Here is a 14,830-nt window from a genome sequence, read left to right on the forward strand (position 1 = left end):
AATGAGGGGGTGGGGGCTTGCGCTCTGGGCTCCTGAGAACCATAATGAGCCCAAACCCCCTCAGGCCCCAGAGCTCCTGGCGAACGGGCCAATATCCCCACACTCACCTTCCCAGCCCAGGGGAAATCTGAGGGGCTGCCACCAGGGGAAGACACACACACACCTGTCAGAGGAGATGGGCTGCCCGTCTTTCTGCCACCTGGTATGAGGGTCCAGGGAGGTGTCCTCTGCACAGAAGAGCTGTACCAACTGCCCCAGGGCCGCCTGGACCAGAGAGGGCTCCACGCCTGTCAAGCTAATCCTGGACATGGGAGGCCCAGGCATGAGTGCCAGGGCCAGGGACTACCCCTCCATCCGTGCCCATCCTGTCTTGGGCATTTGTGGGCCCAGAGGGTGTCATGGGAGCACAAGCTCCGGAAGCCCGTGGACTCAGGAATCTGCCCTCCCAGCCTCCCTACCATGCCCCAGGCACGGCCGCCTCAATCTGTCCCTGCAGCGGCAGCAGGGGACAGCAGGGGTGGCACAAAGCCCAAGGTGGAGAGGTTGGGAGACCGCACACACCAGATTCACATGGGGACTAAACCACATACTTGTTTTATTTATTTTGTTTTTTAATTTCCCCAAATCTCTGATATGACACAGTCCCAAGCATAATAGCCAGTGGAACCCACACTAAACCTATGAGATAATATCACTATATTACAGGTCAAGAAACGGAGGCGTGGAGAAGTCAGATGACTTGCCAAAGGTCATGAAGCCCATAAGCTTTTCCAACTAGACAGACCCTGAATACACTGGCAAGATCTGCGGGGGAATCCAGGCGCCACCACGCACTGGCTGCCTGACCGCCGAAGCCTGAGCTTCCCCAGGTATAGAATGAAGGTAATGAGGCCTCCAGGCCGGGCTGTTTGGAGGCTTCAAGGTTAGGGATGGGGAGGGAGGGCTGGCTGACCTTGGGGTTTTAGCTTCAATAGGCTCAGCCCCTGACCTGGGTCCCTCTCCCCCAACCTGGGAAAGGGGGGCGTCACCTGTGGGAGGAGCTGTGGGAGGGGGGTGCTGACCGACTGCCATCTCCGCCCAGTCCGGGAGCGCTGGGCCTCAGCTCCTGGCCCCAGGGCCGTTCTAAGGCCTGCGTGTGGTACCCCTCCCTGGGCCCAGGCTCTGGGTCCTGCCACTGGAGGCCACCAGAAGGCAAGGCCTTTCCCTGGACCGCGGCCCCAGGCCTGTGCTGGCTGGCCTCCTGCTGGCCTCCAGGACTGCTGCTGCCACCATCTCTGTGGGTGCTCTGGCCAGAGGCCCCCGGCTTGGGTTGGTGGGGCCCACGTCGAGAGCCGTGGCAGCTGCTCATGCACTCCTCCTCCGAGGCAAAGTTATTGGCGTTGCCGTGGCAGCCACCATACCAGAAGCGGTTACACCGGCCCACCGAGGCAATGAAGTACCAACGGGCAGCCCAGTCTGCGCAGGAGCCGTGGGCACTGGGCAGCAGGCACCGCACGGGGAATGCTGAGGGCAGGAGGATGCGTCAGTCACCCCGACAGGAACGGGAGCACCCCGACACCTCTGCTTGGGCCCCTGACCTGGCCATAGGGGCGCCTGCTCACTGCCCAGACCTGCCCTGGGCTGGGACCACAGCAGCCTCTGAAACCAAACCGTACACCTCCCACCACAGAACTAGAGCCCTCAGCAGGTCAGAGCCGTGAGCTCCCTGGACTGGCTCCCTCGCACCCCTCCTCACCCCTAACCAGACTCCTGGAGGGCACACCCAGAGCAACCCAAGGCCTTGACCTTGATGTGCTGCTTAGCTCGGGATTAGGACCCAGGCCTGAGCTCCCAGGGGCCTGCGAAGATGCCCAGCAAGGGGCCCGCCAGCCTCTGAATGTAGCTCCAGCCCCCACCTGCCCGCTCTAGCAGACCTCTTCCCAGCACAGCTGGGTCAGCCCCTCCACATTCATACGACCATGGCTGGCTCCTGCTTAAAATCTCCTGCAGACCCTGACCACCAGCCCGTCTGGATTCCGACGTCCCCAAGTTGGTTCCCAGCTCCACCCATGCTCCAACCTCAATAACCTCCCTCCAGGACTCATCCCAGGCACGGTGGGGACACCCTGTCCGTCCCAGCACTGACAGCCCTAGACCCTTTCTGCCCAGGGGGAAGAAAGGGCCTTGCTTCTCCGTGGGTTCTCTACCTCCAACCCCCCAACTCCCACAGGAGCCATACTGCTGTAAATGAGAACAGTCTGGGTCTGCTCTCTGGCCTGGCACCTAGTAGGTGATCAATCAATATTTGTTGAAGAAATGAATGAACTGAGCCAGTAGAAAGGTCTTTGGCTCTGGGCGGAGGTGGGGGGCACAGTGGGACCCAGAGCCTCCCCACCAGGAAGGATGAGGAAGGGCCTCTACTCACCATGGCTGGGCTGCCCCACACAGCCTTCCCCAAGAGGGCCTGCTGCAGAGGCCACATTGTCATAGCAACAGCCAAACTGGGAGCCCCGGCACTCACTGGGCTCATTCTGCTGGGCCTGGGGCTGGTGGGCCTTGGGGACCTGGGGAAGAAGTTGGGAATAGGTCTCGCTTTTGCTGGGGACTCTAGGCTGCCTCGGGAAGGAGGGCAGGAAGAGGGAGAGACAGACTTGTGAGCCAACCGTGCATAACCCCAGTCTCGGGAGATCAGAAGCCAGGAGAATGTGGGATGAAACCCCCATCCCCAGACCGCCTCTGAAGCCCTGTGCCCTCGAGGAGACAAGCCAGGCCAGCAGGCTTCAGGGCCCTCCTTCCTCCAAGGCCAAAGCTGCACAGTGGCATTGAGCAGGCTTGGGGGCTGGACTCCTGCCCCTCATGTGAATGGGACACTTACTGTGGAGGCCACCGCTCTCGACCCTGGCCTGTTCCCAGTGTTGTTATCACCATAAGACCTTGCACAGCCAGCTTGATGGGGCCCCTCAGCCACAGACACCCCGTCAGGGCAGCACCCGTACCTAGACAGACATCACAGCCCTCCCCTCACCACCAGCCCTAATCCCCACCCTTCCAGGGACCCTGAGCTTCCAGCACCCAGGCTCCAAGGCTCCCTGTGCTGGGGGCTGAGCAGGTGAGGATCCAAGTAGGTGACAGCATGTCCCTGCATGTATGACACACCATCCTATGGACCCCAGTCTCTCCCTATCTAATGACCACTTTGCGGCCACCAGGGAGGGCAATAGTAACACAATAGAGTTGCAGCCCTAATAACTGGAAAATCCCCAACTCACACTTCCCAAGACAAAACCAAGGAGGAGGAAATCAACCTGAACCTGGCTGGACATTGGGTTCCCAGGGAGTTTTTACAAAATAGCAGCAGATAGGAGATGGGAGATGGGGCAGAAAGCGCATCAGAGGAATCCTGCATATACTTCACCTCTACAACCAGTACTTGGGAAGGAAGATGAAATGGGGGCGGATGAAAGCACTTTTGCGTGCCAGGCAGCTAGGCACAGTGTGATTTGTTTCATCCTCAGTCACCCCAACCAGTGGCTGTCATTGTTCCCAGCATAGGAAGCCAAGATCAGAGAGGTTAAGTAACTTGCCCCAAGTCACCCAGCATACAGCTAGTTAAGTGACTGAACTAGGAATCACCCCCAGGCCACTGGCCCGAAAGTCTGGGCTCTAAGCATTCCAGCCCCTGAGGGAGTGGGAGCCTGGTTTGGATGGACAGCTAGAATCCTACCCCATGTGCCTTTCCAGGGCCTCAGGCTACGTCTCCATAGGCTGACTTCTGCAGAGAAAGCAGGCCTTACCACCACCACCACCCCCGCCTCACTGCTGCCAAGGAGGAATCCAAGTCCTCAAGATGGAGAGGAGAGGAGTGGGCCTGGGCCATGGCCAGGCCTGACCAACGTCTGCTCCCACCCCACTGCTCAGACAGGGCCAGGGGAACCCAGGGCAGCAGAAGAGACATGAGCAGTACCCGTGATTTTTTAAAACACGCTTCCCATGTTTCAAAAGTCATAATCACAGGGCAGCTCGGAGACAACCCCTCCGTAGTCCCATTCCTGAGCTCGGCAAACCCACTCCACCCTCTCTGAGCAGAGATGCTGCCTGCCCCTCAGACGCCCCCCACAAACACCTCCCCTCTTTGACCTGGTGAGGAGGAAGAGGCACCTACCTGCTCTGCTTACAAGAGGCTTCAGGGCAGCCTTGCCACTGTGGCCCGAGAGATGTGGTGTGGCCATCGGGGCAGCACCCATGGAGGCTGTGTCTGCAGTCATGAAACCTGGAGCCAGACTGCAGGGGCTGCTGGCGTGGGGACTGCTGCAGAGAAGGGGCTGGACCAGAGGCTGGCAGGTGGTGGGGGCTCTGGTTTCCTCTGGGGTTACCCTGGGTGGAGGGCTGCTCCAGATGTGTCCACTCCTGGTTTCTGGAATCTAGAAAGAGGAAGCAAAAGACACATGATGTGTCTACCTGGCTCCTCACCTCCATAAGTGGCCACATCAGAACCCTCTCCTTCCATTCCCCCCTAAGCCACTCACCCCTACTCTCAACCTCCATCTCCAGGGCCCTAGGGTGGGGGCTTCCACAGAGCTGCTCACCTGAGGCGGGGATCTCCCGAGGGTCCAAAGACATCCAGGGGTCCCTGGGCCTGGTGTGCACGTCCTGTACACTGGGGACATCTGCAGGGAGCCAGAGCAGGTGGGGGACAGAGGGACAGAGGAGAGGAGAGGAGTGGGCCCGAGCCATGGCCAGCCCTGCCAACATCTGCTTCCACCCCACTGCTCGGACCGGCCAGGGGAGCCCAGGGCAGCAGAAGGGACATGAGAAGCACCTGTGATTTTGTAAAACACCCTTCCCATGTTTCAAAAGTCTTTAATCACATAGAAAATGCTAATATTACATGTTCAACAAAAAGAAAAGTCAGATATAAAATTAGCACCTCTGTTTGATCCCAACATTAACAAAAAGTGTGATACATAGTTTTTTGTTAATTGGGTTGATGAAAAGACAAGTAGTTCAATTTAAAAAAGAGCAAAGAACTTGAACAGACATTTTTCCAGAGAAGACATACAAATGGCCAACAAACACACGAAAAGATGTTCAACATCATTAGTCATTAAGGAAGTGCTCATCAAAGCCTTAATGAGATAGTACTCCACACCCACAGGATGGCTGTAATCAAAAGTCTGAAATAATAAGTGGTGCTGCGGATGTGGACAAATGGGAACCGTCATACGTTGCTGGTGAGAATATAAAGTGGTGCAGACACTGTGGAAACACTTTGGCACCTCCTCAGAAAGTTAAACGTGGAATTACCATATGGCCCAGCAATTCCACTCCTGGGTACATTCCCAAGAGAAATGAAAACCAACATCCACACAGAAACTTGCACTTGAATACTTATGGCAGCATTATTCATTATGTCTAAAAGGCGGAAATAACCCAAATACCTATCAGCAGATGAATGGATAAACAAATGGTGGTGTATCTATATAATTTAATGTTATTCAGCCATAAAAAGGAATGAAGTACTGATACATGCTACAACCTCGATAAACCTCACTCAGAACATTCTGCTAAGTGAAAGAAGTCAGGCACGAAAGGTCTACTGATGCTTTTCTGTGATAAAATCCAGAATAGACAAATCCATAAAAACAGAAAGGAAATCCGGTTGCCAGGGAAGGGGATTAATGAGAAGTGATAACTTAATGGGTACAAGGCACTTTTATGGGGTGATGAAAATTTTGAAACTAGAGAGCTGGTAGTTGTACAACATTGTGAATACACTAACACCAAATTTTACACTTTAAAATGGTTAACCGGGGGTGGCCAGTTAGCTCAGTTGGTAAGAACGTGATGCTGGTAACACCAGGGTTGCCGGTTCGATCCCCACATGGGCCAGTGTGAGCTGCACCCTCCACAACTAGATTGAAACAACTACTTGACTTGGAGTTGATGGGTCCTGGAAAAACATACTTAAAATAAATAAAAGTTAAAAAAAAAAAAAAAAAGGTTAACCATAGGTTATGTGAATTTTACCTCAATAAGAAGATTCCATATTAAAAGTAATTGGATTGATAGAAAGGACAGAGAGTAGATAATGAGAAAGCAAATATAACAAAATATTAATTGTAGAATTTAGAAGGTGGGTTACTAAAAATCATGAATTATACCATTAAAATGGGTGAATTTTACGGTATGATATTTAACCACCACAATGAAGTTATTAAAAAGATTTTTCCGGGCAGACAGATGGCTCAGTTGGTTAGAGCGTGAGCTCTCAACAACAGGGTTGCCAGTTCGATTCCCACATGGAACAGTGAGCTGCACCCTCCACAACTAGACTGAAGACAACAAGCTGCCACTGAGCTTCCAGAGGGGTGGCCGGATGACTAGGTTAGTTAGAGCACGAGCTCTCAACAACATGGTTGCCGGTTCAATTCCTGCATGGGATGGTGGGCTGCGCCCCCTGCAACTAAGATTGAAAACGGCGACTGGACTCAGAGCTGAGCTGCGCCCTCCACAACTAGATTGAACAACAATGACTTGGAGCTGATGGGCCCTGGAGAAACACACTGTCCCCCAATATTCCCCAATAAAAAAAAATTTTTTTTAACATTAAAAAATTTTTTTTCATCATAAAATGTTGGAGAAAAATGCAAAAGGCTGAGTAAATTAAGACAAAAGGAATTTGAAAAAAATAATGCATAGAAGACTTGCAGAACACATCCCAAATGTTCATAGTGAAAGTTTCTGAGTGCTTCCTATGTGTGTGGTTGGGTGGGGGTAGGGGGTACTTCCTACTACACCATGGAATAAATTTATAAACAATAAGTGAAAATTCCATTCCCATATGGACTACATCTTGCCAGTCTCCAAGGAATATTTTAAAAATAATTTAGGGTGGGCAGACTCCAGTAGATATGTGATAAAATCCTTGTTTTCGTTTTACTGACTACCCCACCCAGACCAAAACCTCAGGCAAGGCTGATTCAAACTCTCTCCCCAGTTCTATCATCTTCTACCCGCCTTCTGCGTTCTCCTGGGCCCTGCATTCACAGCCCCCAGCCAGCCTGGGAATCTCTGCCTTCTGTCCCTCTGTCATCTCAAAGTGAGAGGCACTTTTCTGCCAAGCCCATCTGCCTCTGGCTTCCTGTCCTGTGACGCTTCTCTTCCATCTTTTCAGACTTAACTTTGAGCCCAGCACCTCTTTCCCACATACCCTCTGGGCATTAGGCTCTGTTGGGCTGGTGCCCATTCCTTCAGTTGTTGCTCTTTCTAGCACTTGAATTTCCGCAGCCTGCCCCCCACCAGGCTTCTGCTTCCCACTGTCTCCACTTCAGTCTGACCCTCAGGCAGGTGCACAATTTGTCCTCCTAAGTAGCTTTTGTGATGTCATCTTCGAGCTCCCAAACTTTTACTGACTCCCCAGGGCTGTATCAGACAAATTTAATCTGCAGCCCTCAGCATCACTCCAGCCCTAAGAGCACCAACCACCCTCTGGACCTCCTGTCCCCGTCCTCACCCCCTGGGCTGAGGGCCGGTTCTGGGGTCTCTACTGGTCTCAGTTATTGAGCACTTGAAATGTGGCAAGAGTGACCCAGAAACTGAGTTTCACGTTCTTTACTTCAGAGTAATTGAGTTTTAAATTGAAATACTGACGCTTGATTCATTTATAGAAAAATATCTCAGTGTGTTTGAAACAACGTGGGTAGTGAACCCACTTTGCCAACTGTACATTTTATGAAATCTAAATCTAGATAAAGTATGTCAGTGAAATGTTAGCAGCTGACTGGAGATGTGCTATAAGTGTACACTATACACTGGATTTCAAAGATTTAATTTTTTAAAATCGTATAAAAAGAAAAGAATGTAAAGTATCCTGTTCATAATTTTTATATTGATTCCATGGATATATATATATATATATATATATATATATATATATATATTTAATTGGGTTAAATAAAATATATTATTACATATAAATTCATTTGTTTCTTTTTACTTTTTTAACATGTCTCTTAGATACTTTTAAGTGACGTGTGTGTCTGGCATTCTATTTCTGCTGGCGAGCGCAGCTCTAGAGTCTAGAAAGAGGAGGAAGCAGAGGTTGCAGGGGTGAGTCCGGTGCCCACTCCAAGGCCCACAACCCAGTGGGCTCGTCATCGGACCCCCATCCCCCTCCCAGGCTTACACCAGAACACACTACAGCGTTAGTGACAGTACCCAAACCACCAGAAATCACCTCAATTCTCACCCATCATGGACTTCCGTGAAGCCTCAAGAAATCATGACACTGGGAAATGTTCACACACCAAACAGCATTAAGAGGAGAAAGCAGACAGAAAACCACACACGTTACAAGGAAGGACACTAAAGCTTTATCCCACTGATGGATGGTATCACGGGAAATTGAAGTTTCTCTGCACTACTTTCCGGATTTCTCCAAATTTTCCACAATGAACATACATAGTTTTCGTAATTATAAAAATAGCAATGAAGGTTTTTTTCGTTAACAACTCAACTGGCCTGAAATTCTCTCTCCATTTCCTTCCTTTTAACCCATGTGAATGCCTTTCTCCAGCAAGCTCAGGGCCACCTATTCCAGGAAGGCGTCCAGGGCCCTGGGACGGTGAGTAGCTCTAGGTAGCTGGACTTATGGGAGCCGAGGATTGTCCTGCTCAGGCACCCTGAGGGCCGGGGCCAGGCCAAGGCACCCAGGAGCCCCTACCCAGCCTCACCACCACCATGGCCAACGCTTTGCTTCTCCGGCACTGTGTGTTCAGGCAGCCTGCCAGGGACTCACCCCAAGCCTGGAAAGTCGTGCTAACCCCATTGTACAGATGGGCGAACGGAGAACCAGAAAGGAGAGGCAGCTGACTGTGCCCACAGGGTTGGGCAGCAATGGAGTGGAGATCTGAACCAGGTTAGCTGTTGACTCCAGGCCACTGGTCCTTAGCCCCACTACCATGCACCTCCATCAGAATCCTGCTGCCTCCACCACTCGCACGCAAGTCAGGGCCAAACACACCTCACAGAGGCCCCTCCCACGCCCAGCTTAGCCCCTCCCACCCCAGCTTAGCCCAACCCCTGCCTTCCTCAATATCACATCCTCACACCAAGCAAGTGCTGGCCTCTGCGCCCTTCCTCCTGCAGCTTCTCATGCCTGGGATGCCTTCTTTCCCAGTGGGGATGCAGGGAAGGGAAAGGGGGAATACAGAAGCAGAAAGAGTGTGTGAAGACAATCTTTCCTAGACCACCTCCCTCCTCTGCACTCAGTCATTCAACAAACACTGAGCACCTACCACATGCTAGCTAAGTTTTGTTGGGGGTATAAACAGAAATAAGGAAGTCAAGTACCCGGCCGTCAAGAAGCTTATAGCTAGTAGGCCTAATGGCTTGTTAGCCATATGCAACCACTGCAGCACAAGGACACTAACTTAAGAGTGACAGTGAGCTATGGGGGTAGGAGGCGACCTCTGAGGGGTAAAACAGGGCTGGCTAGTGAGGTTGCATAGAGCTGGACTTTATGCGTGGCAAAGGCTTCAGTAAAGGGAGATGTGGGAGGAGAGTGGCCCTGGTGGCTGACACAGCAGAGGCGGGAAGTGCTGGCTAGCTTTGTAGTGGGGAGAGAAGTCAGGCCCCTCCTGTCCTTACCAGGAGGGAGATGGCAGAGTTGCGTGTTACAGGGCTCCACGTCTGCAGGCTTCCACAGCTGCAGGTTCCTGCAGTGGCTGGGTGGCCCAATGGCACAGATGACCTGGCGCCTCCGAGTGCCCGAGCTGCAGCTCTTGGAGCACTGGGGTCCACAGGGTGGGAGTGGGAAGAGAGAACACGTATGCATAGGGAGAGAGACCCCGAAGGTGGGGGTATGCACAAGGGAGGGAAGGAGGGAGACAGTGCCTGGGAAAGCATGTCAGATGCAAGGACAGGCCCCTGTGCAGCTGCCTCCCAGAGACCCAAGGGTCCAGGTTTGGGCAGCAGGCATGGGGAGGGAGGCAAGCACTCACTAGACCCCAGGCGCCTATGTGCCAGGCCTGGTCATTAAGGACGGGACAGTCATCATGCACACAGGGCTCAATGAGAGGTGGCTGGTCCTCGAAGGAGCATGCTGTGGCATGGAGCAGAGACCCCTGGTCACCCCGGCAAGTGACACTCCTCTTCCGGACTCCAGAACCGCAGCTGACAGAGCACTGTAAGAACCAGGCCATCAGTGGGAGCTTGTCTTTGCTCAGAAAAGCCATGCTGGATTGGACAGCCACCGGCCTAACATGGAGGGCGGACAGCACCCTACTGCCCATGTCCAGCTCCCAGGCCCAGAGAGGCTGAGTCACTCGCCTGAGGTCACACAGCGTGAACCATGGCTGTTGACACCAGCCTGAGGCACATGTTCCATATCCCCTCATTTGCAATTTGAACATCTGTAGGTGCTGGAAGCAGTAACCAGCAGACCCAGACAGTGCCAGCTCCTTCCTTGCCCCCAACCAATGCGTCCAAGGCAAAGCCTTTCCCACCCGGCCTGGGACCCTAGAGGAGGAGGGAGAGCACTGGAGAAGGAATCCAAGCACCTGCTCCTTGTCCTAGCCTTGGCCACAGCTTCCAAGACAATCTAGCAGGTCACTTTACTTCCCAGGATCTGTTTTCACAGTGGAGGCCAATCCTTCCCACCCTGTCCTGCTGCTGCCCGGCCCACGACCCAGCTCCTCACTTACGCCCCACCCCCTCCTGGGCCAGGCAGGGTCCTCACCTCTCCCCAGGGCTCCACACTCCAGACTGCACAGTGCTGCAGGTTGCAAGCCTGCGTGCTACGGGGCTTCCCAGGCAGACCTGCACACTCGGCCTCCTCAACAGCCTCCTGGACGCCAGTCCCATCAGACCAGATGCAGTAGACGGAGCGGGACTGGGAGCCACCTCCACAGGAGGCCGAGCAGGGCGCCCAGGGCCCAGTCTTCCAGCTGGCAGGAAGCAGGAATCAGTAAGGCTGGCCCAGCAGCAGGGGACCAAAGCCCAGACTGATGGGGCACCAGCTCTCACACACAGGAGTGGGCTGGGGATCTCCCCAACCTGCCCCAACTTCTGAACATCCAGGCCTGTGAAGTTGGGGGGCAAAAAGCTCTGCACCAAGGCCAAGAGCAAAGCCCTGCTCACCATCTCCTGCCACTGTGCACTGGGTCCTTATAACACAGAGCCTGGCTGCCTCCTCCCTCTCACAGATCTCACATGTCCGCACCGGCATCTCCTTTTCTCCTTCTCACCAAGTCCCCTGTCACCCCCAGCCAGACTCCATTTCCTCAGAGTCTGGCCTTAGTTGGGGGATCTCCAGAGGGGCCACACTCACCCATGTGTGCAGTGGCCTGGAGTGGCCGTGCCTGGCCCTGGGGCACATGGACCCAGAGGAAAGGGCAGTGCCCATCACACATGCAAAGCCAAGCCCACCACCATCCCATGAGGCCAGCTGCCACCAAGGCCACGAGGGTGGAAGGACTGCACCAGCCCTGCAGGGAGCCTGTGGCCTGCAGATTACCTGTTCCCACACACACACTGGGCCCCAGCAAGGTGCCACACTCTGGGCTGGTACAGGTAAGAGGCCCTTTGTACAGAAACAAAGGCATTGCAGACGCCCACAGACCCTTAGGCCCAACCCGGCCCACTCCTGGGCATCTGTCGAGCCAAGCGCCCTGATGGCTCAGACAGATGGGACCTCCAGTATCTTCCTCAACCCTCCTGCCACCAGCCTGGACACTCTGGGCACCACATGTGCACACAAGGATGGACAGAATAGCCCTGGGCCTCATGCTCAGGCCTCTCCACAGTTTCCTCCAGTGACAGCTGCACCACCCCCACCACCCCACTCTAGCCACAGCTGTGGAAGCCTTAGGCCACCCAACCTCTTTGCTCAACACCTAAAGCAGCCCAGGCACCCGACTCCCTCCCACCCAGGGCTTGGGTACCGCCATGCGTGGAGGGGCTGGCAAGGGCCTCACCGCTTGGTCTGTGGGCAGGGATGAGGGCTGCAGGGGCGGTGGCTGGCCGGACGTGACTGGTGCTGGCACATGCGGTCAGGGTAGACCTCACTGTCATTTGTGCAGAACACTGGGCGGGACTGGTGACCTGCAGAGGCCCGGCCATAGTGGACAGCTGGTCAGTCCACATTCACCAAATGTGTTCTCTGGGCCAGGCACTGTTCTGGACACATCCCAAGTGCCTCAAACAATCCCCTGGGATAGGTGCCATCATCATCCCCCATTTACAGGTGAGTAAACTGAGGCTTGGACAGTTTTATCTGTGAGTGACCAAGCCCCCCTGTAACAACTGGTCATTGGCTCAGGCTCTGCCTCCACTGCCAACGGAGTACCATCTCCTATGAAATGCCATGGCCTCAGGGAGCCCTCTCTGGTTCTCTTAGCTTAGGTGGGGGTTCTTCATGGAGTCCCCCAACCCCTGGGTTTCCCCAAGGTGATCTCACGACATGCAGATGTCTCATCTACAGGTCCACCTCCCCCCGTCAGGCCTCAAGGAGAGGATTGCCCAGTCCCCGGGGCCAGGCCCTCACCTCCGCCACACTCAGCACTGCATTCACTCCACGAGCCATGGCTCCAGCTGAAGCCAGGCCCGGGGACACTCAGGGGCAGATGGTACTCATAGCGCACGCCGGGGCTGGGCTCCTGGCTGATGAGCTGCACAGGGGGATCCTCAATGAGGCCTGTCGCCAGTGGGGCCTCCGCCACCCTGCTTCCTGCCGCCCTCCTGCCGGCTTCAGACCCCAGGCCCCCCACATCCTCCTGCGGACCAGGTGCCCCTTTCACGTCAGAGGCCTCTCCCACCAGCCAACTCACCTCGATGACCAGGGGCTCCGAGGTGGGGCCGCGGGCATGGAGCCGCTCAGGTGCCAGGTCCCCCTCAGCACCCCGCTCGTAGTGCAGGATGGTGTTGGCCACGGGCAGGCTTCCGGCGACCTCGATGGTCCAGTGCCCGTTGAGGTAGTACTCACCACGGACGCTCTTCACCGCTGTGTGGGGTGAGCCCCCCATCAGCTGCCAGGGCCACCCGCTTCCCTGCCGCAGCCCCCAACACCCCCAGATCCAAACTGTCCTCACCCAGGAAATTCCTGCTGGCAGCCACCTCTTCGATGTGGATGCTGGTGGCCCCCATAGGCACTATCAGGACTTGGTTGTAGCCTGGGGAAGCAGAGAGACTCTGGGACCAGCCAACCACAGGGAGGGCTTGGCCTGCGGCTGCTAAGCCCCTGGCAGCACAGATGGGATTGGGAAGGAAGAGTAGGAGGCAGCAGGGCTGGGCTGCTTGGGAAGGAGTGTTCCTGAAGGAGGAAAGAGTTTTACAAAGGCCCAGGGTGAGCAGGCTTGGGCACCCAAACTGACTGGGGAGAGGACGGATGGGGACAATGGGAACAGGGATGAGTGGCAGTGTGAGACGACACTGGATGAGTGGGCAGAGGTCCTAGCTAGCGTGGTCCTACAGGCTCCTGCAAAAGGGTTTGGCCTCCACCCTGCACCTTTTAGGTATGACCTGAGCTCCAGATCAGACCCTCTCAGTGCCATGAGGGTGACAGCCAGAGCAGGAGACAGGCCAGGAAGGGACAGGCAACAGCCCATTGTCTCAGCTGCCTACAGACCCCACCTCTGCTGAGGTCCCTGGCATCAAAGGTTCCTGTGACAGGGTAGCAGGTTGTGCCATCACCCCCACACTGCAGACACTTGTCTTCCTGCTTTGATGAATCTAGATTGTGGTCACAGCCGACAACCTGCCAGGCAGAGACGAGGGAGAGATCGGAGTTACGGACACACCAGAATTCTAACCCTGGTTGCCTGGCCAGCTCAGGGAGGAGCAGGAACTACAGCTGACCCTTGAACAACATAGGTTTAAACTTCAAAAGTCCACATATACATACATTTTAAAAAATAAATATATTAGAAAATCTTTTGGAGATTTGCAACAATTTGAAAAAAGTCTCAGATGAATCAGAACTATCGAGGTCTGAGTAAATTTGGATCTGGCCCATGGCTGACAAGCCACCTCTTTTGCCCGCTCAGCACCCATCTCCCCTTCTCTGGGAATGCCACCTCATTTTCCTTTGGAGGCCACCTCTCTCCCACAGTGTTTGGATAGAGCTCCCCAGCAGTGGGTTGGGGCAAATCTGTAGGCTGTACACCTCGCTCAAGAGAGTGGTTGAGGGGAGTCCCAAGCCAAGACAAATCAGAAGTAACCCCAGGTCACTGAAACTCCTGGGAATGGGGCACCCTTCCCTAGGGAGCTGCCAGGCTGGGACAGCAGAAGCCTGGAGCTGCTGGTGACCATCTTCACACCTCACAGGAAGAAGCTGCCTGATCCTAACACTGAGCCACAGGAGAGGAAAGCCAAAAGGCAAGGAGAGAGAGATTTCCAGCAGCATCATTCAGACACCTGCAACCAGTAGGCCCATCCTTCGATGTTTTTGTTTTTTTCTTAAGTCAGTTTTAGTTGGGTTTCTGTAACTTGCCACCCACAGAGGTGCTCTTACTGTGAGGCTCCTTTTCAAAGGGTAAAGGTAAGAGGGTCCTAGGGCATCTGCAATGCAAGGCACCTTGGAAGTTTGTCTTGGGAAGACATCAAGCTCATGAGGGCCACTGGCCCTGCTGGTGCAGGGCAGGGAAACATCCTGCAATAAGCCCCATGCCAGCTCCAAGGTGGGGGTCTGGGGAGGCACAACTCACCCGGCAGCTGCCCTCCACACAGACGTCCCGTTTGCCAGGCTCGCAGGGCGTCCCGTCTACCACGGCCTCCCTGTGCTTGTAGTAGAAGCTCTCCCCCTTGGGGATGCAGGTCAGCTCACACTTGTTTGGAGCTGGGGAAGGGAAGAGAG

The 14,830-nt window shown here is 54.5% G+C and overlaps 1 protein-coding gene across 7 annotated transcripts in view; it reads right to left on the minus strand.

Annotated features, from left to right (window-relative positions):
* PAPLN (papilin, proteoglycan like sulfated glycoprotein) overlaps nt 1–14,830 on the minus strand; it is a 36,925-nt gene that overhangs the window by 10,274 nt on the left and 11,821 nt on the right. For all 7 annotated transcript variants that reach the window (XM_019733370.2, XM_019733368.2, XM_074327242.1 and 4 more), the window contains 15 exons: nt 14,682–14,812; nt 13,609–13,732; nt 13,068–13,148; nt 12,807–12,979; nt 12,524–12,647; nt 11,955–12,081; nt 10,718–10,925; nt 9,981–10,163; nt 9,628–9,769; nt 4,566–4,646; nt 4,142–4,400; nt 2,855–2,975; nt 2,405–2,543; nt 1,029–1,503; nt 164–301 (listed from right to left, as the gene is read on the minus strand). In XM_019733370.2, coding sequence (XP_019588929.2) covers nt 164–301; nt 1,029–1,503; nt 2,405–2,543; nt 2,855–2,975; nt 4,142–4,400; nt 4,566–4,646; nt 9,628–9,769; nt 9,981–10,163; nt 10,718–10,925; nt 11,955–12,081; nt 12,524–12,647; nt 12,807–12,979; nt 13,068–13,148; nt 13,609–13,732; nt 14,682–14,812 — 2,506 coding nt within the window. The remainder of the gene's footprint in view (nt 1–163; nt 302–1,028; nt 1,504–2,404; nt 2,544–2,854; nt 2,976–4,141; nt 4,401–4,565; nt 4,647–9,627; nt 9,770–9,980; nt 10,164–10,717; nt 10,926–11,954; nt 12,082–12,523; nt 12,648–12,806; nt 12,980–13,067; nt 13,149–13,608; nt 13,733–14,681; nt 14,813–14,830) is intronic.

The sequence above is a fragment of the Rhinolophus sinicus genome, linkage group LG03 (genome assembly GCF_036562045.2).
Source record: "Rhinolophus sinicus isolate RSC01 linkage group LG03, ASM3656204v1, whole genome shotgun sequence".
Lineage (NCBI taxonomy): Eukaryota > Metazoa > Chordata > Mammalia > Chiroptera > Rhinolophidae > Rhinolophus > Rhinolophus sinicus.